The sequence below is a fragment of the Battus philenor genome, unplaced genomic scaffold, assembly GCF_028537555.1.
Source record: "Battus philenor isolate CCGP_79_NKW_IND1 unplaced genomic scaffold, ilBatPhil1.0.hap1 SCAF_9, whole genome shotgun sequence".
NCBI classification, from domain to species: domain Eukaryota; kingdom Metazoa; phylum Arthropoda; class Insecta; order Lepidoptera; family Papilionidae; genus Battus; species Battus philenor.
The window spans coordinates 6,098,645-6,123,650 of NW_027181759.1; the positions used below are offsets into that span (position 1 = coordinate 6,098,645).

Below are 25,006 nucleotides of genomic sequence, written 5' to 3' on the forward strand. Positions count from 1 at the left end.
ACTAAGATGAATAAGCTCCATCAATTCGCGTTTTTATCGTTAGCTTTGAGTATATATATGTATAAACAGATTTAATTAAAACTTGAATACCGATTTATTAAGTAAGCATATTTAGTATTAATGAGTAGGAAATGAATCCAAAAATTCCGAAATTTATTAATTTTTCCTCGTTTTTGTATATCCATAGAACATAAAAAAATCTCATGAAATAGGCAAAAAAATGTACAAATCTTATCGCAGAATTATTTTCAATATAAAACATGACAATTATTATTTGAACGAATCCAGAAACTTCGAAAATTTTTAGTCTATAAAAATGTTTATTAACCGGAAAGAAAAAATCTTTTCCTCGGTGTTAATTAACTATAACTATCAGGAAATCGTAATTAAGTTAAATTTTACCTTAACATACAATAACATCATAAAATAATAAAAAAAATAATTTCATAATCGCAAACATGCCAAATTAACATTTACTACTATTTGCTTTTCTTGAAATATTATTAAAAAAAATTTAACTGTAAGCATAAAGTTAATTAGAATTATTTAATTTTGTCTGTGGTTTATCGATTCTTGTTTGAGTTATTGTTACCGCGGTAACCGTTATGTAAAGGCAGTTCATAGCACTATTAACTGTAAGCTATTTGTAATACAAAATGCCATTATTTAGCAACAAATTTACTCCAAAACCTATTCCCGTTCGTCGCCACGATACTACGGTGATAAGAAACGAACTCGGCAGTGACTACGCAGCGAAAGAATTATCAATAGACTTATGTCCCCTTAAATTAAAATTGGGCGATTTTGATATATCATTTGAAGAAGGCCAATGGATACCAGGTATTTAGAAAATATTATTCGTAACGTGTATTGGCATAATAACAAGTGTATCTAAATGATAGTTTTATTATCTTCGAAAACATCTTGTAAATAATAAAAATCGCCATGTTCACATTATTTTTTAAGAAATATTTTTAATAGTTGCTAATGATTAGTAAATACAATGTCAGCCGATGGATGCCCATTGCAAAGTATGTCCCAAAAATCGCTATGACAATCGGTCTTGCGCTGCCTGCATCCAACGTCAAAATTCTTAGTGGTTAATTACAATTACCATTTGTCCCACTCAATGTCAATGAAGACATAGTCTTTAGTATTTGATAATTTTGTTCGAGAATATATATTTTTTAAATAAATAGTATTTTTTATTTTTGAAGTTTCACAATAGGATATTAATTTAGTTTTTTCTGTACTTCAGCATCTGGGCGAGCGGCTGCGGCACATAAAGAGAATCTTCGTTTAAGGAAAGAATTAGAACAACTAGAAGAAGAAAACAATATGTTACGTCTAAAATTTGAGATTTTGTTAGACATGATGACTGATAAGACTGTAGAGGCAGAGCAACAGGCTGAAATGCAGCGGGCCCAGAGCCTCGGTAATCTTAAACAGAAGAGTAAAAAGCAGAAATGTTGATTGAAGTATTCTAAAATTTTATTGATTAATATTATGTTCCTGTACTATATTCACAGGGCATAATTCATAAAGCGCTCTTCCAATGACACTTGAAAGTGAAAGAGACAGATGATTATGGTTTTTTTATACCATTCTCAATACCGTCTAAATGGAATTTGCAGATTCCATGGGCAATTATTATGGTGTACAATTGTACAGGATTTAATGTACATTTCTTAATTTCTTTTCTATACTAATCTAATAATTTGTCAATACCAGATTCACTGTTTGGGTTTCTTACATTAATTATAAAAACCTAAATTAAAACTTTTTTCTTAAAGGTAATAGGATAGATCCAGTTGGATTTCCCTCTACAGATGTAATAGCATTTTCCCACATTTCTGTATTTTCATGATATATGTCATAACTAACATATGTAAGTGTTTAATATTTCCTAGTATCTGTACAGCAAAACTCTTGTTTTAAGTTGTTACAACTTTTATAAAAAGAAAGTTCACTTTGTAGATGCTAAAAACAAGAAATATTAGAACTTTTTTAACAAAACATTACATAATTATAGTTATGTTATAGAAACTGGTATCATTTACTTTATTTGTGATAATTATCAATTTCAATGATAACATTTTTTAAAATAAAAATATCTTTATTTACAATTATTTACATTACAATTTAATACATTGAGAGTAACAAGCTTATTTTATATGAACTTTTGTAGCATAGCATGCTTGAATTTGTATGGCAATGTAATTTTTCTATTGAACGTTGTTAGGGCAACGGGATCTTGTATGCCCTTCCTGTCTGCAAAGGCCACATTTTCTTGTCCTTGTTCCGCCAGTATCCCCGCTACCGCGTCCACGGCCACGGCCACGACCTCTACCTTGACTAGTATTGCTACTGTTCCATTCTACTGTGATATAAAGTTATAATTAATGATTGCAACTCCACAATATATATTTTTATTACTCTTTCGTGTACTTAAGGAGACAAAACGATGACAAACTTAACAAAACTATTTAAATGTAAATTTGACAATTTTTTTCTTTTATTATATTTAGGTCAAAATATTCTATATATTTGGTACATTCATAAAGCAAACTCGAAATCACTTATCATATGAAATATTCTTCACTAACAACAATTTTGTTGAAAAAAATTATATGAAATTAACAATGCGACTTAGGACTCCCTGTTTTATTTTAAATATTTGACACAAATTGATATTGACAGTTGGCACATTACCGCAACGATGAAAAATTAACATTAATCAATATCTTTTTAAAGTTCCCATATTCAATATAACTGTAAATTTTAATTTAACGAAAATAATATATCTTTTATATGATATCATTCAATGTCCGCGTATGACAACTATCATGTACCAAATTCTTTTTGAAACAGAATCTCGTCTTACCAGTATTTTCAGAATCGGCCCATTGGAAGAAATTGCAACGCGAATTAAAATCTTTCGCACAACCATAAAACGGACGGCCTTTGTTTGGCCCCTCCTTGTGAACGGTTATCCTGGAAAATATACATTTAATTGAATAGAAATTTATACCTTTTTTTAAATTTATTACTTTGAAAGTTTTCAAATTATTCTCTAAATGTTTAATTTGTTACATAAGAGTTAGTAGTATCAGTCGCTGTTTTGACAGTCCGCCGTTCAACGCTCGAGGCGGCGCTCAATTACATCTGTTGCCACTAAAAATTTCGTTGAAATAATTTTTCACATATTTATTAACATAAAAAGAAAAACTTATTTTTGCTTTGCGGACCCCATTGTTATGAGTGGGGCGATATTTTATTCTTCCAAGACTCGTTGAAGATATATTTTTAGTGTTATAAGACACAAAAAGTGAATTCACAGTTATTCACATTCATAAATCACTATTTCACAAAACATGTTTAAGTTTTCCCCTAAAAAGTAAAACTTACTTTTTACATGGTAAACCGCAGTTACACATAACATTATCATCATTCTGCTGAAAGTTGTCTCTGTTGAAACTGGGTGCTGTGCCCCAACCTCTAGTAGTATTACCACTACTGCTTGGAGGCGTGGAGCTAACACCCCAAGAAGTTGATTCGGAAGGAGTTGGAAAATGGTTCTGGACATTATTTTCTGTGTCTGGTGCCCACAAAAAGAAGTCGCAACCTCCATTCTCCATTCCAACTGGGCATTTGTAGAATTTCTTACCTGTTAAAAGATAAAAAAGCTTAGAAATTATTAGAATTATTGTAGGTACATAAATAAGAACACATACACAATAAATAATACCATTAAAAACTAGCTGCCCAGGTAGACTTCATATTGCCAAGATTTATGGAGGCTTGTTGCAGTCCGACAAAAATACCTACGCATTTCAGAGTGATATACTTTTTATAATAAACATTGATTGATTACTTGTAGAAATAAGTTTTCTATTTCATATACTCCAAAACTTAAAAATAATAAGGAATTTATGTTTTCATTTTAAGGCAGACAAACTTACTATTATTTTAAGTTTTATGGTAGAATACCTCGTTTTAGGATCTGTTTTCGTTTTATTACATTTTAATTTGTTTGGATTGCCATCAAAGGTTTTTTATTTTTATTTACTGTGGCTTGCGTGAAAAAATGAGTCTTGTTTTTATTATTATATTAACTTATTACTAATTATTTTATAGACTTTCTCCGAAAGGGCGACATCAAAATGGTATTATAATTCCCACTCCATTTAATGTCCCTAAGAGCTCAACAAAATTAGTTAATCTATGTTGTATTTTCACAAATTTTTGTGGATCCATTTTAAAACCTTCCACGAACTTACCAACTTCACGCACAACAAAAAAATTATATGTCGCTGATAATTGTCATTTCAACTGTAGGACGTTCACTGCAGGGAATATAGCCTCACAAAATTATTTTGAATAAAATTGATTGGAGGCGACCTGAATGCAGTGTCTTCCAACGACCTTAGCGAGGTCGTCAGATAATATTAATAAAAAAGTTAATAAGATCAGAGAACATTACTTCAAAACACACTCCTTTTGTGATTTCATGTGTAATTAATAAGACATCGTATTAGATTCGATATTATCAAACTTTTTTTCTAATGACTACTTTAAAAATTTTGTTGGTTCCGGTGGACTCTCTGCAGCTACATTTCTACGATACTCCCAAATCTCGACAAAAATTGTGAAGATTAAATCTGTCTATAGTCTATATTGCGTCTTAAAATATCTGCTTATATCGATAGGAGAAATCAAACCAGAATTTTAGTTGTTCACTATCCAAAGCAGATAAAATTTCGTAGATCTCACTTGCGAATTGTGAATCCACTTTCTTTGTCAAGCTGACGTAGACACCCGTCAAGTTTCCTTATCCACGTCTCCAGTGGACAACAGGGGATCCATCTGGACCCTGGTAACTAACTTTATACAATAACGTAAAATATAAACAACTTCATATAATAATAAAATACGTTTTATTTTACTAAACTTACCGAAATTCGCGTTCTGTTTTCTAACCGTCAACTGAATCGCTGGTTTATTACAGCCACAGATAACGTTATTGTCTTCGGAGTCACCCACAACCCTCGGTGTTGGCAACCTTGACACATTTGCACTTTGAACTCTATTATTAGTAGCAGTGGTTGGAATTTGCCTTGTTTCCATATTCCTGTTGTTTGGCCTTGTCGGCATCGCCTCAGCCGAAGTATTCCTCTGTGTATTCGTCCGCGCTGCATTATTAGACCTTGTAACGTTCGTGCGGTTCTCAACTGTCGGCACGTTGTTATTAGTTCCACTTTGGCTTGAATTTGTTGTTCGAACACTCGACGGATTTATTTTGAGCAGTTCCAGGAAGGTTGGGTCACAGCCTCCGATACATCCAACGTACGGCGGTGGGTACAAATGACTTATTGAATTGTTCCGCCATTCGAATTTTAGTATTTTGTAATTGGGGCCACACTGTTATTGTAAAATATCATAAAATGAATTAATATCAAACTTTCGCAAAGGTATATATAGACAAAGATATAAAGACAGTCCATTCGTTTGAAATAAAACATCTAATTTGACCATTTGAAGGTGCGTATGAAATCACCCATGCAGGTATTTGTTCCAAGTTAAATAAAAATACAGTGTGATTGTTGTGGTATCTATTACACTTATACAGAGATTATTTACTATCATGTACTATTTAAAACTTATTACTCCGATACAATCTCAAAGTCAGCGATATCTTCGAGATGGCGTCCGAATTCAAAACACGAAATAATAATTTAGCATTAAAGGTTGTGGCAAGTTTCGCAGAATTTGATTGGTTCCGGCGTTTGCCTAGTCCAGCAGACAATAATGATTCCGACTGTAATCAAGTAGTAGGCAGTCAAAACGCGACATAACTTAAATATTTATCATAAAATTGACATATAATACCAAAACGTTGAAATGTGTAAATATTTTTATGAAAGGAGAAAAGAATAAAAACTTCATAAAGTAATAAATTGTCATGAAAATACACCTAAACCATTTTTAAAAATTCACACTATTACGCAGCGATTTTGTCTGCAGACAATATTTGTAGAAAATTTTTCGACGGTAATAATTATATTCAACATCTTTTGATGATTAAACGCGTATAATCTATAATTAGTCTATACCCATCATTACGTCATAACAAACGTGGCGCATATGATGTTCTAATCTTGAAAACAACACTTACTCGTGGGCAGGTTTCCGGCTGAACTTGCAGCGATTTCACAACGCTGGGCAGCCAAACCGCATTCTTACAATTTGGGTATGAGAGACAACTTATAAACAACTCATCTGCATTATTCTTCTTTTGTCTTAAAACCATCCCTTGACCGCACTTTGGGCACTTGAGAACTGACAAATAAGTTATTAAATTTTTATCGCATTTAATGATTGACATATAGAAAGTAATTATAATATATATATAATATGGTTATATACGGTATAATGTATATATTTAATATGGTTTAATTTTTTTATTTCCGTTCTATACTTTACATTCTTGTGGTTTTACGTCTTACGGACAATAGGCATCCCCTATAAATTTCTAACAGGTCCATTTGGAACAGACCTATGTTCAGCGTCTTCTTATAACCAATATAGTCCAAATATAATAATAGATAAAAGCGCGTAAAGGGTCGGGTAAGACCACAATAATATAAAATAAAGAACAGAAATAAAAAATTAATCCAAAGACCAGTCATATAACATAAAAATTAGAGACCAAAGAATAAAAATATAGGAAATAAACAAAATGTGATAAAAAAAACTATGATAAAAACTGTAATATTTTTCGGGAAGGGAGTAGAGAGATGAAAGGTGATGGGCGATGATAAGAATGATAAAGGCGTGGAAGATTATATAATGAATGAATGGTAAGAAAAAGCACAAAAGACAATGTGAAGTAAGGAAGAAAAAAAAACTGTAAATAATACTGTAACTGAAAAAATTATTTACCGAAAATGTAATATTCAAGATAGGGGTGAACGCGAGGTCGACAATAACGGGAGCCACAAAAAAAAATTTACCAAGGTCGGCGATTTATACCGATCATAGTAAATCTCATCACCTAATATTGACTGGCAGATAATGTTTTTCATATAAAGTCCAATTATTATTAACATATATTAACTTGAGGTAAAGAAATGTGTTATAACCCGGATCAGTGCTATTTCAGGAACGAGGCGAAGGAAGGAAGGAAGGCGATGATTGAACGGAAATAATTATAAAAAAGAATGAATATAATGATGAAAGAAAAGAAAAGATAGATCATATGAAGAATGATAAATAAGTACAGAAATAAAAGGAAAAGAGTGGAAAAAATTATTAAAGTATATCAAACCCTGTTCTACAACAAGCTAGGTATTACGAGAGTTCCCCGATGGGCTATTTAAAAAAACGCATATATTACCTGATGGCATCTCAACCGGCAAAGTCTCAGCGCCGGGGACATATTCATTCGGTCTTTCGCTGAACCGTTCTGCGAGCGCGTTGTCTATTTTATTAGCTTCCGCTGTTACTGTGATGTACGCCTCTTTGTACTTAGCTATCTAAAATGTAAAAATCATATTTATAACTAATCAGTGTACAATAAACGATAAGTTAAATGATTTTAAAGATGTTCTAATTAAATTAAATCTACCCGCATTTTGTGTTTGTTTTTAAAAAAGCTGTTCAAAAGGGGCGGTTCTAGCTCGCGTAACGCCCGTGTGCAATGAAACCCTGGCGCCCCCAAGGCCTGACTCTCTCTCCCTCAGTGGCTTTAATTATTAACTTTGCCGTCGTAACAAGAAAGTTTTTTCATATTCTTACAAGCTTTAAAAGTAAATATAGCTTAAAGTATGGTGTTAGTTACGGCCTTTCTTCTTATGACGACTGAATAACACTCATTGTTTTTATGCCTGTAGCACATCTCTGTTACGAAACTATGCGGTGAACCAAAAGCGATACGTGAAATAAGGTTTATTTTGAGTTGAAACAAAATGTTCGAAAAAGACGCCGCCCATAGGGCGCTCGCGATTGAAAACTGCCGCCACCGCGCTGGCTGGCCGCTTCTGTCATATCATTATTGTTGTACCATTATGGTCCAAGACGATGCTCTTAGCTGTTTCAAGGAGCGCCACAGCTTCTCCTGAGGCGGCGGCGCCCGTGTGCATTGCACACCTTGCACTATAAGTTAAGCCGCCCCATCAGCGGTCTTTTTAAATTTATACATTTGAAAAGATCGTTGATCTGCTCTTAGGACAAGGAATTAAAATTCATATTCTTTGTATTAAAACAGAGAAATGCCGTCAATAAACATACTATATCACATAAAAATCTTTCGTCGTTTAAAAATAATTAATAAACAAACATATAGCCAATAAATTGCCACTGAGGCTGTTCAAAGTCTTAATTCAATAGTGTACGACATAGCTTTACTTATATTAATATCTACCTACCGCACCCTTGAGTAGTGGTAGCCCACCGGCAGAAGATTGAGACTTGCGGTCATAGGTCGCAAATTCGATTCCCACGATAGTGTTATATATAATTCACACTTTGTGCATTAATTATGTAGGGTCGACACTGCTCACAAAAAAATTCCAGGGGATGGGCAGCGCCATCCTCTGCGTACCATATGCCACACTGCGGTAGCAAAACCCAAAACCCAATGGGGTGATTATTGTACTTCCTCCATAGATATCTTTGGGGGCGGCCTATATCTTGCTGTGGGCATCTATGAACTGAAACGACGATCAGATTCTTACAAGGAAAAAGTTCCAATACACTATTTTATAATTACAGCGTAAATTTTACGATAAACGACGACAAGAAATCTCTCTTCTTTCCGAGATAGGACCAGATTATGTGGGATTCCTTCTCACTATAACCACAGTGGTCGTGTAGAGGCCCTTGGCTCCTTCGAAATGCGCATGTGCCCTTCTAAGCTAAACACACTAATGAGATACGCAATCTTAATCCAGTAAAGATTAAAGTGCAGCATTAAAAAAAACGGTACCTGTTCAGCCAAAACAATATCCGGTTGTTTCCTTCCTTCGCTTATAGCTTTCAAATCTGCTTCAAGTTGCGCTCTTAGGTGAGGCTTGGATATGTTCAGTCCCATAGCGTCGTAGCCTTCAACCAGTCCCATGCCTAGGAGACCTGGCACGAAATGTATGGCGTCAGCGAGGGCGACGTAAGAACGATTCTTTATCGTCTCGATGTGCTCAGCGTGAGTTGCGTCCGTACCTTAAATATTAAACATTTTTGTCAACACTTGACTTATATATTTAATCTGTATAAATAAATTGTATAGAATAAAACTTAAAAAATGTTTGGTAAATTTTGATAATTTTTATATAGGAATGAGATAGGTTATGTACGATATAAATAATGTATAATGTATAATTATTAAAATATTAAATCAATAAATAAAGTGATCACTATAAATATGATTTATTTTATTCTTTCCATTGGACAGTCACAGATTAAAATTTTTAACAGTGCGAATTCATAATTAATACAACAACGAAAAATGTGAAAGAAAAGATGGGACCGTTGAGTGTTCTAGTCGTCCCTTCTGTGAAGATCAGCATTCCAAGTTGGTGTAAGCTTACTACTTATAATATTTATAAACATCACCACATGGTTTAAACACTTAAGTTAATAATTAAATTTAAAGTAATCAAAATATGCAGTAAAATTTAGAAGCCGTAATACTGATTTGAACTTACCAATACCATGTTTTTCCATAAGCGCAATTAGGTCGGCTTCGGTCAAAAGATTAGGTGGCGATGTGTTGCCTTCTACTAAATCGATAGCCGTTGGATTAAAAGTTTGACCAGTCTGTAAATTTTAAAAGCGTGTAGAAAAACATATTTAAATTATAAAAAAATACTTAAATATAGTATAGTAACCGGCATTTAATTTGGCACGTCGAGTAAGAGTTACGGCAAAGATCAGCTCGGTTTTGTATAGCGATGACTTTATCACACTGACGGTGTGTACATAGTTAAAATCGTTCATAAAAGATTCCTATAGTTCGCGGACTACTTTATTCTGCCCGCAAGTCTATTAGCGTCGACTTTAACAAGAAAATTGTATAAAAGTTTAACATTTCCAACGTGCCAAATCATTTGCTACGGGTGCTGTGTTATATTTTGTGACTGTTCTGTGCCCGAATGAAATGAGACTCATAAATTGAATACACAAACTTTTAACTTTAGCAAACACTGATTGTTTTTTGTGATCATTTTTATACAATATATATTATGTAATATTGTACATTCAATATTTTTTAAAACCTTACATGCCATTAAATATCTTTATTGGACAAGAAACAGCATCTTTTAATTAGTATTAATTGTAACAAAGATATAATATCTTTGGGGAAGATGACAAACATTATTTTATAGTCAATGACGAAATTAAAAAAAAAATGGAAGGCGGATAACACATAAAAAATTGAGCTAGTTTAGTACAGTTTAATGGATAACTTAGTATAGATGCTGTCATGGGATAGTTACATAAGAAGCCACTACACACCAGTCCAACAACTGCGCAGTTAAGTGTTTGTATATAAATTATTTGTTGCAAAAAATATAGTCTGCTGCTCAATGGCAGAGGAATTAATAAAAACGAATCCAAATGTAACTGATCCAAAAGTTTATTAAAGTGCGTTTAACTTGGTTTGCTGCTGTTGATTTATTTACATGTCTATATTATGATGTATACATAAAAAAAATGTTTAATTTCATTTAAAAAGTACAACTGTTGTGTTTCTGGGTGGTTCTTCTCAACAGATCCGCATCCAGAGCCAGTGATGGCTTATTTTTGTGTAAATAAATGCCTACTAGAGCAAAAAACTTTAAAAATATGCAATTACCTCATAGACGTGAATTTCTTTAGAAGACCATTTATCGTAAGGATAAACGTCCAAATAATTTCGTGCGATGATCATGAGGCCGCTGGCTGAAAACATCTCTTTGGCCACGTCAATGGCAACCGTTGTCTCATGGCCTTGAGCGTCCTTTGAGCAGCATGCGAGAAATGAACGCACAATGAACTCATACAAACGCTGTTCGTTACCAGAAAGACCTTGAAAATAGTAAATGCTTTTATATCAGCTGTATTAAAGTTAGACCTGAACATGTCTTTGACATTAAAAAAACTTCATAAAAATACAAGCATGATCAACAATAACTATGTCACTATGTAATAATATAAGGTCAAATGTTCACCTTATATTATTACATAGTGACATACATAGTTTACGCATGACATCAAATCTAATGAATTTCAGGTTATTTATGTAGTTCCTTGTTTAGATTGAAATTTACAGAATGGTAATTTAATCTCAATTCACATTCACAAACGTTATCTTTATCGCACGATACAAGACTGACAAAACGTCACACGGGTAGTATGGGAAAGAGGTGCTCTCTATGAAGGCAAAATTAGCCGATTGCCTTTTTCCAAAGGGCGATGTGCAATATTTATCACCGGGTACTGTAGTACAATTTATAATATTAATACAAAAATTTTAAAACGATTTCCTTTACTATATTATCATTACATTATATATTATTTCTGAAACTTTTGATTTTTGGATAGGGATACTTTCACCCCTATAAAACCTTTACACCTATAAACAATTATGGGTATCAATATGCTTATGAAATAATACAAATTTATAATTGCTTATATAAAGGTCAGTTGTACCACATATGGGCAAGAGTAGTAGTAAAGGTAAAAATGTAAAAACATCCTAGTATTATAATTAATGAAAGTTAGTCTTATTTCATATTGGTATAAATCTTAGAAGTTATTAGATATATGTTTAATGTATAATATTAGTTTCTTACTATTTGTATACTTTGTTGGGTGTATAGGGGGATGAGCTTTATCACTCTTGTTTCCTTGCCTCGGTGTAGGTCCTCCATTGTCCAAAATACCCTGAGCGAATGCTCCCCAGTTGCTGTCTGCGGTTTGCAAACCCACAAGTTGCGCTAGATTCATTTCTTTTGGAAACTCATTGGTTTCAGTACGAGGATAACTTATGAAACCTTGTGTGTATAGCTTTTCTGCAATACGCATTGTTTCTTTGGCGTTGATTTTAAGCTTTCGAGAAGCTAATTTTTCTAATTCCTGAAATTTAAAACCCGGACATATGTAATAAATTAAGATTAACATACTACAAACTGGACATCAAACAAAGCTCCATAATAAAATATTAAAGAATGTTTATTTTGATTTCTGCTTTTTATTAACAATGTGTTGTTTTTTTTTTACTTTAATTAGTTTATACGAATTTGAACTAATTAAGTTATTTAATGAGCTTATTATTATTAGAAGTGTAATAAGTGTGTTAATAGTTGTACAATAGATAGAGAAAATGTAAAAAAATATGATTGTAAAATAAAATGGAATGAAAAAGGACAGCAAATTAGGCATAGCCTACATGTTGACATTTTTTAAAAATATTGTTTTATTAAACTCGTTTAAGATTAACCTTTTGTATCATAAAATGCTTTACAGCACTACTTTAAAGAAAACTAAAATAAGCCTATGACTAAGGTTTTCACCGCATATACTATCATAAAGATTAAATGAAATAAAATCTTACCACTGTATCTAATGGCAAAGGTCTCCATTTCGACTTAGGCTTTGATTTTACACTAGTCACCTTTGCAATTGGGTTGGCTAAGCAAATTTCATGAAGAACTTGACACGCCTCTTGATCAAATAACCGCACTCTATCCCAGGAGAAGTCTACACTTATGTTATTCAGAGTGTGATTGACTAAAAGACAATAAGCATCAAATGATTGTTCTGGAATTCTTTCATTAAGTTACAGCAGATTTCTTGTTTGCTTTGGTCAAATGGCTTATTTCAACAAGCTAGTTGTAATTGGGAATGTACATTATATGTCTGGGACAAGTCACAACAATAACAAATATCTCAAAATGAAATAAAATAAAGAGAGAAAAATAGGCTACAAATAAATTTTAATGGATACAACTTTAAGCAAGACTTATTTTTATTTATTTTTTGTGACATCATAGGTTCATATTTTTTAACAAGTATTTTACATTATGTGTTTTAAGATTTGAATTTTGTATGCTTTTTATTTACCTTTTATTTTCCAAAATGCCTCAGTAACAAAGTTATTTACAGCTCTATATCTTTCCACAACAAAACCCAGTGTTGGAAACTGACAAGATCCATAACTGATAAGACTATCAGCTAGTTTAGATGGAAAAACTTTTTGTAACCTTAGAGTTTGAAACCTTGTGAATGCAGCACCTGTAATAAATAAATATGAAATTTAAAAAACCAATCAACCTTTGTATCTATAGAAATAATTTATATCATAATTGAAGTATATTGAAATATGTGATTAAGAACTTTTGAGTCTATTATGATATTTTAGCAAACATTGTCCAATTACATAATTTACCTATCCTTAAATCTAGTTCTTGCCTCACATCAACTGCATTACTAATGTTTCTATTTGGCTGCTCCAAGTTCTGTAACGCCCGGCGCACTGACACTGAAGTGATCTCGGAGAATTTTGCCCGGTAAACCTTCAGGCTATTTTTTACAGCAGTACACACCTCAATTATCTCAAAGCCAATATTCTCGCCTTCTCTATCACAATCTGTCCATATAATAAGTCCTTGGCAGCTTCTGACTTCTTTTTCAAGAGTTTTCTAAAAATTTATTCATACAACACAAAATATCTTAATGAAAAACTATATGAACAAAATATATGGTCTCAACTTTTATAGTAAGTTTAGTTTTATAGTAAGTTTTAACTAAAAACCAATTAATAACCATATAATGTAGCAGTATTGATCTAGCCAGTATGATATTGATTTTAAGGTGGTAAAATTTACTCCCAGTACAGTGTGATGTTTATCATATATAAATTTAAGAAAAAGTCAAAATGAAAATAATTTTAATTTATTATGTAACCACATAGTATTAAAATTTGTGTATGAATCATACAATGACTACAAAAATCACTTTAAGCAAATGCACCTTGACTTAAAAATGAACATTTACCTTGATTTTTTCATAATTTTCTGGGCAGTATTTTAGAACTGGAGCATCGAATAGGGATAATGGATTACATGACTGCCAACTTTTGTAAGAACTTGCAAACTCTAATGCTAGAAGATGACCAGATACAGAAGTCATTACCATGTGACATTTTTGACCCATTACTTCTGTTTCAAACTCGTAGATTTTATTGTATTGAGATAATCCTTCTCGCTGGAATTTTAAAAACAATACTTTAGTTTTATTGTGGTTATACTATCATGTACTAATAATGAAAAATTTAAATACCCTTTGGGAACTGCCCCTTGATAAATGTAACGCAATATTTTTTGCAGCATCATTTTTTTCTGCTACATTTAGGTATTTCATTGTAGAATTTGATTTAAATTTTTGTATCAAAAGTGAACCATAACTAGTACAATTTAAATTAGTATTTCTTCTCGTGCGGAATACGAATCTAAATAAAACTAACATGTTTTTACTATTAACATTTCATTTTCATTATACTAAAGATACTAAAGAACAAACTAAAGATACTTGTATTCACATTGTGTAGTAATTCTTATTTTGATAATCACAAAACATTCTGAAACTGAAACACTAACCGCCAATGTCAAATGCATAGATTATCTTAACATATGTCAAAATTTGTGATAACATCCATTAAGTTTTATATATCATTTTCATTGTTAAATTTTATTTATTTTACAAGAAGCATACTACAATTTCAGCAAGCAGATTTGATTTCAAAATGTTTGGTGAAATTAAATATGATAAAGATACATTTTTTTTGCAAATAATAAATTTTATATATATTAGACTCTGGCTGCGTTCCAAATGGTAGTTACAGATTCTTCAGAATTTTAGGTAAGCAGAAGAAGGCGGTAGCTCGGCTTGGGCGGTTGCTATTGCTTGGCTAATATCATTATTACCACATCGGAAAGAGTTAGCGTTAGGAGTAGAGGTGGCGAAGTAGCTCTGTTAACCCTTCTATCTAGTATAATTGGTGGTTAGCATACCCTGTGATATATGATCAGGCCTCATTTCCGACCAGGCCTCTTGGTGATCGGATTGTGACAATAAGAGTGTGTAGTGTACAGAGTTTGTCTTACTGTTGTCACGTCGTCCGGAAACTCGAGTTTGGGTCTTGATCTCAGGACGGTGCGACATTTAAATGTACCAGGTATAATTGTGTTCTAAATGGAGGCACCTACCATCAGGAATTTGTGTGAAGAACGGCAGAGCCAAAGTAATAAATCGGTGCCCGCTTTAGAAGCTGAGCGATCACTGCAGGTGTCTATTAACATCGTGCACTTGATCCCGTTTTCTACGACCTGAAGTCTGTAGAAGTCTTGCGTATGTGAACACGGGTTTGATCATAGCTTTATAAGGTGTCACTTTATTTGACAACGACTTTTTTCTCCCGCTGTTTAGGAACAGATAAAAGCGGCCGAGGACGGCCTTTCCGCTCGCGCTATCAACGTACGCACTGAAGGTGAGTTTGTCATCCAAGACACCATCTACATAATGAGTTTGAGTCACCCATAGAACTTGACTGTCCATAACCGTGATCTATGCAGGTAAAAGAAGCTGTCACGTTTCGAAAAGTGCATTTTGATCCTCCGTTTGCAGCATCTGTAATTAATCAATTTGTGTGTTGAGCGGCTATATTGTCGAGGCTAATTGTTGTCATAGCCTGGCTAATGTGGTCTTTATGGTGTGTGTACTACAGATCGCCTGTAGCCATAAAGTAACAAACTATTTTTAAGTACAATTTTTAATGGAGGATTAAAACGTTGAAAGAAAAAAAAGAAATTGAGCAATAATAAAAATCGACAAGATACAGAGCTTTGTTTATTGTTGTCATTAATTATAAGTCAAAGTTAAAATGTCATTATGACAGTTTATAACATTCTTCAATTTTTGACTTTTCACTACTATTTTCAAATATCCTTTGTTTAGTAACAATGTGATGAAATTTACCTTTTCCTAAATTTATATTTCAAAATGCTCGATAGTTTACTTGTAATTAATTCTTGTATTAAATTTTAAAAATAGTTAATATTTAGATAACTCGACCGAGTTGATATTTGTGTTTTATCATAGTAGTGTTTTCCTAAAGCACTTATATAGATAAAACTATATTTATACATATTTCTATTTCTATCATGATATCTACACCTTCACTAACGTTTAATTATTTGAAGATTGACAAAATGTGCTTTTTGGTAAACTGTCTTAAACGTTTTAAAAGCTCCCAGCAGTGGCTAACTCGTCAAAAAGCTGATCCTTATGTTGAAAAAGCAAAAATATATAATTACAGGTGTGAATTTTTAATTGTTGTTGTTTTTTATATGTATATTATTTATTGAATTAATTCATTATTGATAGTTGGGACAACCAGGATGTTATTTAAGTTAATTTGGTATGTTTCAGATGTCGTAGTGCTTTCAAGCTTTTAGAAATGAATGAAAAAACAAATATACTGACTCCAGGATTGACAGTTATTGATCTTGGTGCATCACCAGGCTCATGGACACAAGTAGCTGTACAGAAAACAAATGCTGATGGAGCAGATAAAAGCAAACCCAAGGGAAAAGTGTTATCGATTGATAAACTTCAAATTTTTCCTATTGAAGTAAGTATCTATGAAAAAAATCTATTACCAATACATTCGTCTAAATGAATATCATCCTTCATGGGACTGTGTGTATGTATGAAAAAGTTCCTTGAGATATCTTACTTTTTTTTAACTTTTATGTCTAATATTATTAAATAAATCTTTCTATATTTTTAGTTGATTGAAATGTGCTTGATATTATAATGAATCCATCTTTATTAAATTTCATTTGAAAAGACCAACCATTTAGTTTCTGGCAAGCTGTTCTCGTCAGATCAGCATTCCAAGTCAGTGTTCACTTAATACTCATAATTTTAAAATAATTGATGATTTAAAAGTTTGTGTAAATGCCTGGTTGAATAAAGATATTTTAATTTGAATGTATTGTATTGCAGGGTGCAACAATAATGAGCAATATGGATTTTTCTACAATTGCAGCACATGACAAAGTTGTAGCTATTCTCAATGGCCAAAAAGTAGATGTAGTGCTATCAGACATGGCACCAAGTGCCACAGGCATTCGGGAACTAGACAAAGACAGAATTATAGGACTTTGTTATATGGCAATAAGATTTGCTGCCCTAGTCACAAAAGTTGATGGCAATTTATTGTTTAAAGTTTGGGATGGGAAAGAAGTACCTATATTAGAAATGGATCTGGAAAGATTTTATAAAAATATAAAAATATTGAAACCCAAAGCAAGCAGATCCGATTCATCAGAAAAGTTTATACTTGCAAGGGGTTTCAAAGGAATTCAGAGACCTTTGCAAAATGGTCGCTGGGGCTGAATAGGTACTTAAAGTTTATAAAAGAGAATATGTAGTAATAAGTGGTAAGCAAAAATAAAAAGACAAACTTAAATAAACTATAATTATCAATTGGTTGAGATATAGTTTGGGAAATAAACATTCAAATTTTATCTAAGTATATTATTTATATGTATATATATTAATATATGTTAAATGTATATAAAATAATATATGCATATATAAATGATTATTAGTGTATGTATATAATATACAAACATATATATATATATGTTATTAAAATGACTTAGTAGTTGAAGTATTCCCGCAATACCATATTTGTTATTTATATTGCATTATAAAAATCCTTAATTATCAACTAAAACTTGATCAAACAAATAACTTGTGGTGAAGTATACAGATGTCTATATTCTTTTTTAATACAGAGAAATATCTATATGTTTTGATAATTTTTTTGCGCATTTCAAAATAACATGAAAATAAAATTTATATTTTAGATTCCATAAGGTGCTTGAAAGACATTGTTTTATCTCTAATGTGTATAAAATTTACAAATATCTAAACATAATTTGACTGTATTAATAAATCAATAGACGAAGCGGCTCATATCTCGTGTCTTCCAACAACCTTAACAATGTTGTTGGTCCACCCATGCTAACCTTCCTATGCTGCTCTTGCTAGAGTCCGGTCTTTACTTCAAAACCTTAGAGCCCCAGCGGTTGTCTGTTTTGTGTCCTTTGTGGCCAGTCCACAATAGATTAGTTAATAAGCAAATATCTAAGTGTATTTAATAATTGTTAATAGATAGGGTAGGAAGAAAAAGCACACAAACATTTTCCAATAGCTCTGTGAATTTATTATTTAACGTTAATGTCAAAAGACATTAAGATACCCAAATAATATAATCTTAAATCTATCTTAAAAGACATTTGTTAATAGTAGGAATAATTATTTTTTGATTAATATCAGATAATATGATAATAATGGCAATGAAAATTTATTATTTCTATAAATATGAATTATTTTACCAAAGTTTTAGTGCTTGTTGTGATATTGTTCTGTAATATTCTTCAAGTTTCTTTTTTTCAGTTTGTTACCGTTTAATGGTTTAAGGATAGTTTTGGATTAATTATATTTGTTATTTATTGTTATGTATAGTAACTTGTTGTCTTAAATATTTTTTGTTGTTTCTTCAAGTTTTTTTCCAGACTCAGTAACCCTTAACATTATGGAGAAAAGATATCAAGAAAAGCCCTTTAGCCATAGCTCATAAGTAAGCATATTAATAACATATAATGATATTATAAGCATATATTTGATTGACTGGTTGTTTTTTCCCCAATCATGTTTGTCGGAGTTAAAACATTTACAAATTAAAAAATTGTGATGAAAATAAATGTTAAGGAAATTAAGAGAAATTCCTCTTATTTTTATTAACAATAACTATTCCTGTTGGAAAAAACAGGCGTAATAATTATTGACTATTGGTTATAGTAATACGTTTTTTAGCATATAAAATGTTTACAATAGATTTAGTTATTTTTATCAAAAAATATACGTTTATCCGTCGTTTAAGTTCCGTGATTACAATTAAAAAATAATTATTGTCACTATTGCTTTATAAATTGGATATTTCTTTTAGTTTTTTTTTCGGCAAGCAGTGGTCTCTTATTGGTAGAAGACTGAGAATTGCATTCGTAGATCGCGGGTTTGATTCCCGGGATACTTCTTTCTTCTCCGTCATATACTCTTGTCAGAATGGTCGTTGTAATGCCCCTGTCGGCACTGGTATCCGCTACTCTTGCTATGCATCTGCAAAAGGCTCGGTGTTTGACGGAGTAAGAGCATTCATTGACTGAGTATTTAGTGGCACTTTTAACAGTTTGACTGCCGACCGATGAGGGGCTCTGCTGGTTTGGAGCCGTTCAAGTTTTTTTGTCGTTTTATCTGTTTTTTGACAAAATATAATTTTGGTGAAAATTTACTTTAAAATTATTTGTTTGTGTGTATCACGCCTTAGGGCTGGAAAGGTGTCTGGGATGAAATTTTCAATCTGGGTGCCTTTTTCAACTTGTGGCGAGACGAAGTTATCTAGAAATTTAATGATTATTTATTACAAAATAAGTATTCAAAATCAACAGTAGGGAATAAAATTAACACCATCTTTATTCAGAACAAAAATTTTAAGAAAGAAAAACATGAATGACCGGGAAAATAAAAAGTACAATATACAATACACTTTTGAATAAATCATGCATGAAATGCATCGAAATACTTTATGTAGTCCTGGCCGATCTTGACAGCGGAGACATTGCCAAACACTGTCTGACCTTTTCTTATTTTTGTAGCATTAACAGCGCTGCTTTCGCTTTAGCAGTAACAAGTAAGAATACTAATTTTACTGATTTGATTCGAAGCATCTTGAAAAGCTTCGCGCGGCATAGACACATTCTTCTTGGGCAATAATTCATTCAACACTGCCAGGCGAAAATCATACAATCGCTTATTCGGTTGTCCTGAATATTTGTTATAAATTCTGAACGAATTTATAAGTAGCAGCTAAAACGTATGAATTGCCACTTTTAGGTACCAGCGAATTGTCTTTTTTTTTCGCACGGGTAGAAAGACAAAAGTTGATATTGCACTAGCTCACAACTATTATAATAGTTGTCAATATATAGCGCATGGACAGCCTCAATTTTCCTGCCATAAGTTGCATTACCACTTTTCATCATGCTTTCATCTACCGATGATTGTTTTGTAGAATAATAACACTCCTCTTATTATTGACATAATTATACTGCGTATTTTATATAGTCGATCTTCGCTCTCCGTTTCTTGAGTGAAATGTAGACATTGCATAATCAGAAGAAATCTATTACATCCCATTTGCTCGGCAAGGATAGGTATGGAAAAAAGGTGATCTTTTTTCCAATAATCTTGGATGCGAGCAATAGAGATTGTTCCTAATTGAAAGAGTAATCCTAAGAAAACTCGCAGCCCTTCCACCTCTAACTTTTTCCAAGTCGTAATCCTTGACCTCTCGGTCGTCTTTTCCGATAAAAAAATTTCAGCTTGCACATTTGTATCGTTACAAATAGTTTTTATAAGAAATCATTACCGAAAAAAATTAAAATAATCTATGCGTCGTTCACCAGCGGGACCTTGTCCTTGAAAAGCGTTTATTCCACTCCATGATGATGTAGACCCAACAGGCGGAGGTTGAATGGCTGGAGACGGCGTCGGCGTAATCACCTGCTGCGCCTGCGGACCTAAAGTAATGTCCACGAGTAGAGGCTGGCAAAAGTATGACAAAGGCTGGTCGTCTTCATCAGAGAAGGGCCTGCTTCGGAGTCTATAATAAAATCGTAATGTATGAGTCAAAAGAAAACATGAAACTGCGGGTTTGCAGGTACAAACGATACACTTGCACGCGAGGCCACTAGGTCAACAACGTTCCTTCGCCAAAGCTGGCGGCGCACTGCTTCATGGAATTCGCAACGCCGCGAGCGTGACTTTTTCAACTGAGGATCTTATCATGGCGCAGTCTCCGATTCTCATCCTCGCAGTATGCGTAGTTTTTCCGTCCGTTTCGATTTTGGTCTTGTCATGATTGATTGAAAGTCAAAACTCCAACACTGAGGTCTCCAGTCGCCGAAGGAGAGTTTCAATGTCATCTTTGTTTGTCGCTAGGAGGATAGTATCGGCGTATCTCAGGTTCGTTATCTTTCTGGATCTCATGGATATTCCCTCAACAAAATCTTTAACAACTATCCGCGTGATGTACTCCGTGTAGATATTGAACAGCCAAGGAGATATTATAACTCTGAAGTCGCTACGTTTCTCGACCAAGTCCCACCTATCGGACGGCACCCATGTTGGTTAAGGATCGTCGTACCCGGCTTCTTTTATAATTTGCAGGCTAGATTCCCAGAGGCAGTCGATTGTTTTTTTACTATTACAGTTTTGCAACCAGCTCTATTCCTAATTGAGCAGTGAAGAGATATAAAATCATTATCAAGAACCTCAACGCGTCGGAAGGTTTTCCTGGGTGCGGGTCTGCATGATCGCATACTCACTTTGCAATGAGCAACCGGCGTTCGGATATAGTATGGCGTGCGTTGATTACCGAGCTCCTCCATTTCTTCCAAATTAGTATGTAGTTGATCTTGTTACGTTCACAGTTGAGGAAGATCCAGGTATACAGTATTCTAGGGTAGTGTTTGAAGACTGTATTCATCATAGAGATGTTATTGTCTGTTGCAAAGTATTTAGCGCTCTTCTCTTCTGTTCCCGCAACTAAAACTATAGTAACCTGCGATGCCTGGCAAACTCACGTCTCCCGGGATATAATCTTCAATAATTCACACTTTGTGCGCTAATTATATAGGATTGTTAGTGTTCATAAACAAGTTTTCAAAGGATGATCGGCAGCGTCCTTTGCGATCGCCAATCCGCCTACCAAGCGTGGCGAAAAAGTATGTCCCTCCAAAGATATCTTTGGGTTAGAGTTTTGCAGTGGGCGTCTATGAGTTGAAGAGACATTCTATTTGTAAAGTGCTCAAGTCTTCCATACAAATGTAGCTCGTGTAGGCCAATGACAATATTGTGTTTGATTTCTTAAATGCATCTATATTTTCTTCAGTAACTCAAATTTACTGATAGAATTGTGAGATATATTTAATTACTAAGAAAATAAATTGTAAGTCTAGAAATGTTTCGTTTTTACTTGATATATAAGAAAAGTATTATAATTATATGCAACTTTTTCATTGTTATGTATATATATAATATTATTATATATTTTGTGCATAAGCGCCAACAAACTTCGGCTACCTCTTAGCGAGGAACTAATAAATTGTTGACGTAACCGCTGTTTTATTTGTTCTTATATTACCGAACTGAACAGTAATTGACATATATTACTGTAAATACTAAAGGTTCCCAAAGTGGTCAAGGTTCAGGACACCCAGGGGTCCACGGGAGACTCGAATAGAAAGGTCAATGTTGGCGTGACAAAAATGGTGGTTCACAATTCATAAGCTAGGGTTTACGAAAAATTGTCTGCTTACAATAGTGAAGAAGTAAATATGTTTGTTGACTTGATTGAATAGTAAAAAGCTATCAATGTTGGCAGATAATATTTTAAGAAGCTCGGGGACTTTTACTTGTAAAAACTTGCATATTCCATATCATATTAGTACAATGTTACAAAGCGATGCCGCCATCCACAACGCTTGTTCACACTTGCAAATTGAACCTATAACAAACCTTGCCTTTCTCTCTTTCAGAGACGTAGTAGTAATACAACAAGGGAACATAATTAAGGTGATGTGAATGAAGTTTTCGCTGCTAGCTGTTATTAGGCTTTGTGCAACTTGCAGAAAGCAGGGCGATGAAAAAAAGAACCATGAAATAAATATCTTTATTTAATTTTTGTGTATTCTATGCGGCGTTTTTAAAATTAATACAAAATAAAAATTTCTATAATTTCTTGTTACATTCTTCATCTGATATTCTAAATTTGCCGATATTGCGGAAAGTAGCAGCTTGGCTAATATTCAGTAGTATCTAATATGAGGAATTTCGAATTATGATATTCGTTCAGATGAGGAAACAGCTAATAAGTGTTTCAATGTTGTTCAATGGTGTGTTTCTTCCTAAGTACAGGAAGCTACCTACATCTAGCCTACTTTCAATTTTAATAACGAATATGCCATATGATTAGCTTTTAATTGGTATAAATAAATATCATTTTATTAATTTCATAAAAATTATTATTAATTGTTGTAAAATATTGACAAATCTCAGCGCTAATGTACATAAATATGGACGTAAACAGTTTTGTATAACCTTTTTGAAATTGTTTAAAATTTATTTTTATGTATAGACAATAATATAAGAAAGCTTCGCTTTTAGCCAACTTGTTTAAATGACGTCTGGCTCTTTGCTAATTATCACATGTCTACAATATAATTTTAAATAGCTTAACGGTTTGTTTGTGCATGGCACAACCACGTTTGATACTTACAGATATCTATGTTTTATGTCTAATTATTAAAATGTAGGTGACTACAGTGCATTGCCCATTTTGTTCAAAATATATATAAATATTATTTTCAGTAAGGCATTATTATCCTATTCATTTAAAAAGTAACATGTATTCATACATATGGTACATCCCAAAAAATAATTAGATACTTAATATTTGTTTTACACAAAAAATTTTATGACATGCGTCTGAAATTTCTGTCATTTTGGTGGCAGAATATAGTGTCATTTTTCACAAATATTTTGATTTTAGTAAACTAAAGCTGTTAAATACGATTCATAAAATGGACAGTTTAAGTTTTGAGTTAAGTAAAGTTAAATTCAGATGTGTGTATTCAATTAGGCAAAATTACAGTAACAACAGACACAATTGATGGCTAGTATCGTGGTGTTAGTATTGAAAGAATTAAATAATTTTCATATTATTCAGTAATTGCCTTTTTAGAGTCGATGAAATAGTAAAACTGTTTAACAACTTATAAAAATGACGAATTTAAAATCCATTGTTATCGTTTAAACGTACATGAAATAATTAACGACTTTATTGATCAAGGTCGAGTGTTTCTAAGACAGCTTTCGTTTAGGTTTAAAAAAATAGAGATTGCCAAAAGCGAGATTATTAAAAAATTAAAACTTTTGAAAAGACAGCAAATTAAGTAAAAAAAATAGTAATAATTGTAGTTTTTAAATTTTTTAGAAATTTGGTATTATTCATTTTCCTATACGAAGTTAAAATAGAGTTTAGACTTTCAACGTATTGTTTTTGAGATATGGTGCTAGTATGTGGCCAACAAAAACAAATTCGGTCGTACGCTTAACGATACAAGTCTTATCCATCTGAATCCAAAGAAGCCTTAACTGTTTTTTATTTTTAATTGTGTTGCCATCAATATTAATTACTAAGATTAATTATGGATACTGTGTAATTTAACAAAAATGACAGATTATGATTTATACTTTCCATCTCAAAACCCAGTCGTGTGTGATTGTAAAATCGTCAAGATTGAATTCCTGTATCTAATTTCCTTTGGTATGTACTTCGTTGCATATCGCTAATTGTATTATTTGTCGGTAATCATAAAAATTTTGTGATAAAATAATGAAAGAATATACATTCTAACACGATGTAGACGTTAAATTGATCAGTAATATATATTAAACCATAGCACAACAGCCCACGAGCTTCCTACGTTATTTTATAAAAACAGAAAGTTCTTTACATAGAAGCGTTGGCCGACAATGAAGTTTAACTTTGACGGGAAACGGGTACAAAATGTCTGGTACGCGATGAAATTGTTAAAACGGTCTGGTTACTGAGCAAATATATTCTAATAAGCAAATTTGACCATCGGCCCTTGATCGATGGAACGCTTTGAATGAGGAGAGTAAAACTGACTAACTGTTTGTTATACGATTTGATTACAAGACGCCGCCACAACGGTTTTTTTACCTGACTTACACTGCTACCCTAACTAGCAATTGTTTATTTCGTGGGTGCTTAAAACGTATTATAAAGCAGCGAAGCTCGGAGGCAGAG

General features: G+C 32.7%; 3 protein-coding genes across 4 annotated transcripts; 2 read left to right on the forward strand and 1 right to left on the reverse strand.

Moving 5' to 3' along the window:
• The first annotated feature begins 577 nt into the window (after positions 1-577).
• On the forward strand, positions 578-2,652 carry Cby (Chibby). Its single transcript, XM_068775534.1, has 2 exons — positions 578-840; positions 1,259-2,652. Exons 1-2 carry the CDS (start codon positions 657-659, stop codon positions 1,471-1,473), a joined length of 399 nt encoding a protein of 132 aa, XP_068631635.1. The 5' UTR covers positions 578-656; the 3' UTR covers positions 1,474-2,652.
• Positions 2,103-14,464, reverse strand: Top3alpha (topoisomerase 3-alpha). Its single transcript, XM_068775533.1, has 15 exons — positions 14,320-14,464; positions 14,035-14,244; positions 13,427-13,679; positions 13,102-13,272; positions 12,593-12,768; positions 11,832-12,114; positions 10,853-11,064; positions 9,702-9,813; positions 8,987-9,216; positions 7,397-7,535; positions 6,176-6,339; positions 4,956-5,421; positions 3,409-3,667; positions 2,885-2,994; positions 2,103-2,380 (listed from the first exon to the last, which is right to left on the reverse strand). The coding sequence occupies exons 1-15, from the start codon at positions 14,398-14,400 to the stop codon at positions 2,226-2,228; spliced, it is 3,021 nt and encodes a 1,006-aa protein (XP_068631634.1). The 5' UTR covers positions 14,401-14,464; the 3' UTR covers positions 2,103-2,225.
• Positions 14,465-15,990: 1,526 nt separating this feature from the next.
• Positions 15,991-22,752, forward strand: Mrm2 (Mitochondrial rRNA methyltransferase 2). 2 transcript variants are annotated; one of them, XM_068776013.1, is made up of 4 exons: positions 15,991-16,354; positions 16,468-16,669; positions 17,047-17,483; positions 22,710-22,752. In XM_068776013.1, the coding sequence occupies exons 1-3, from the start codon at positions 16,200-16,202 to the stop codon at positions 17,437-17,439; spliced, it is 750 nt and encodes a 249-aa protein (XP_068632114.1). In that variant the 5' UTR covers positions 15,991-16,199; the 3' UTR covers positions 17,440-17,483; positions 22,710-22,752. The 2 variants fall into 2 exon arrangements, with proteins under 2 accessions (XP_068632114.1, XP_068632113.1); XM_068776012.1 differs by lacking the exon at positions 22,710-22,752 and having other exon boundaries at positions 17,047-17,545.
• The last annotated feature ends 2,254 nt before the right edge of the window (positions 22,753-25,006 follow it).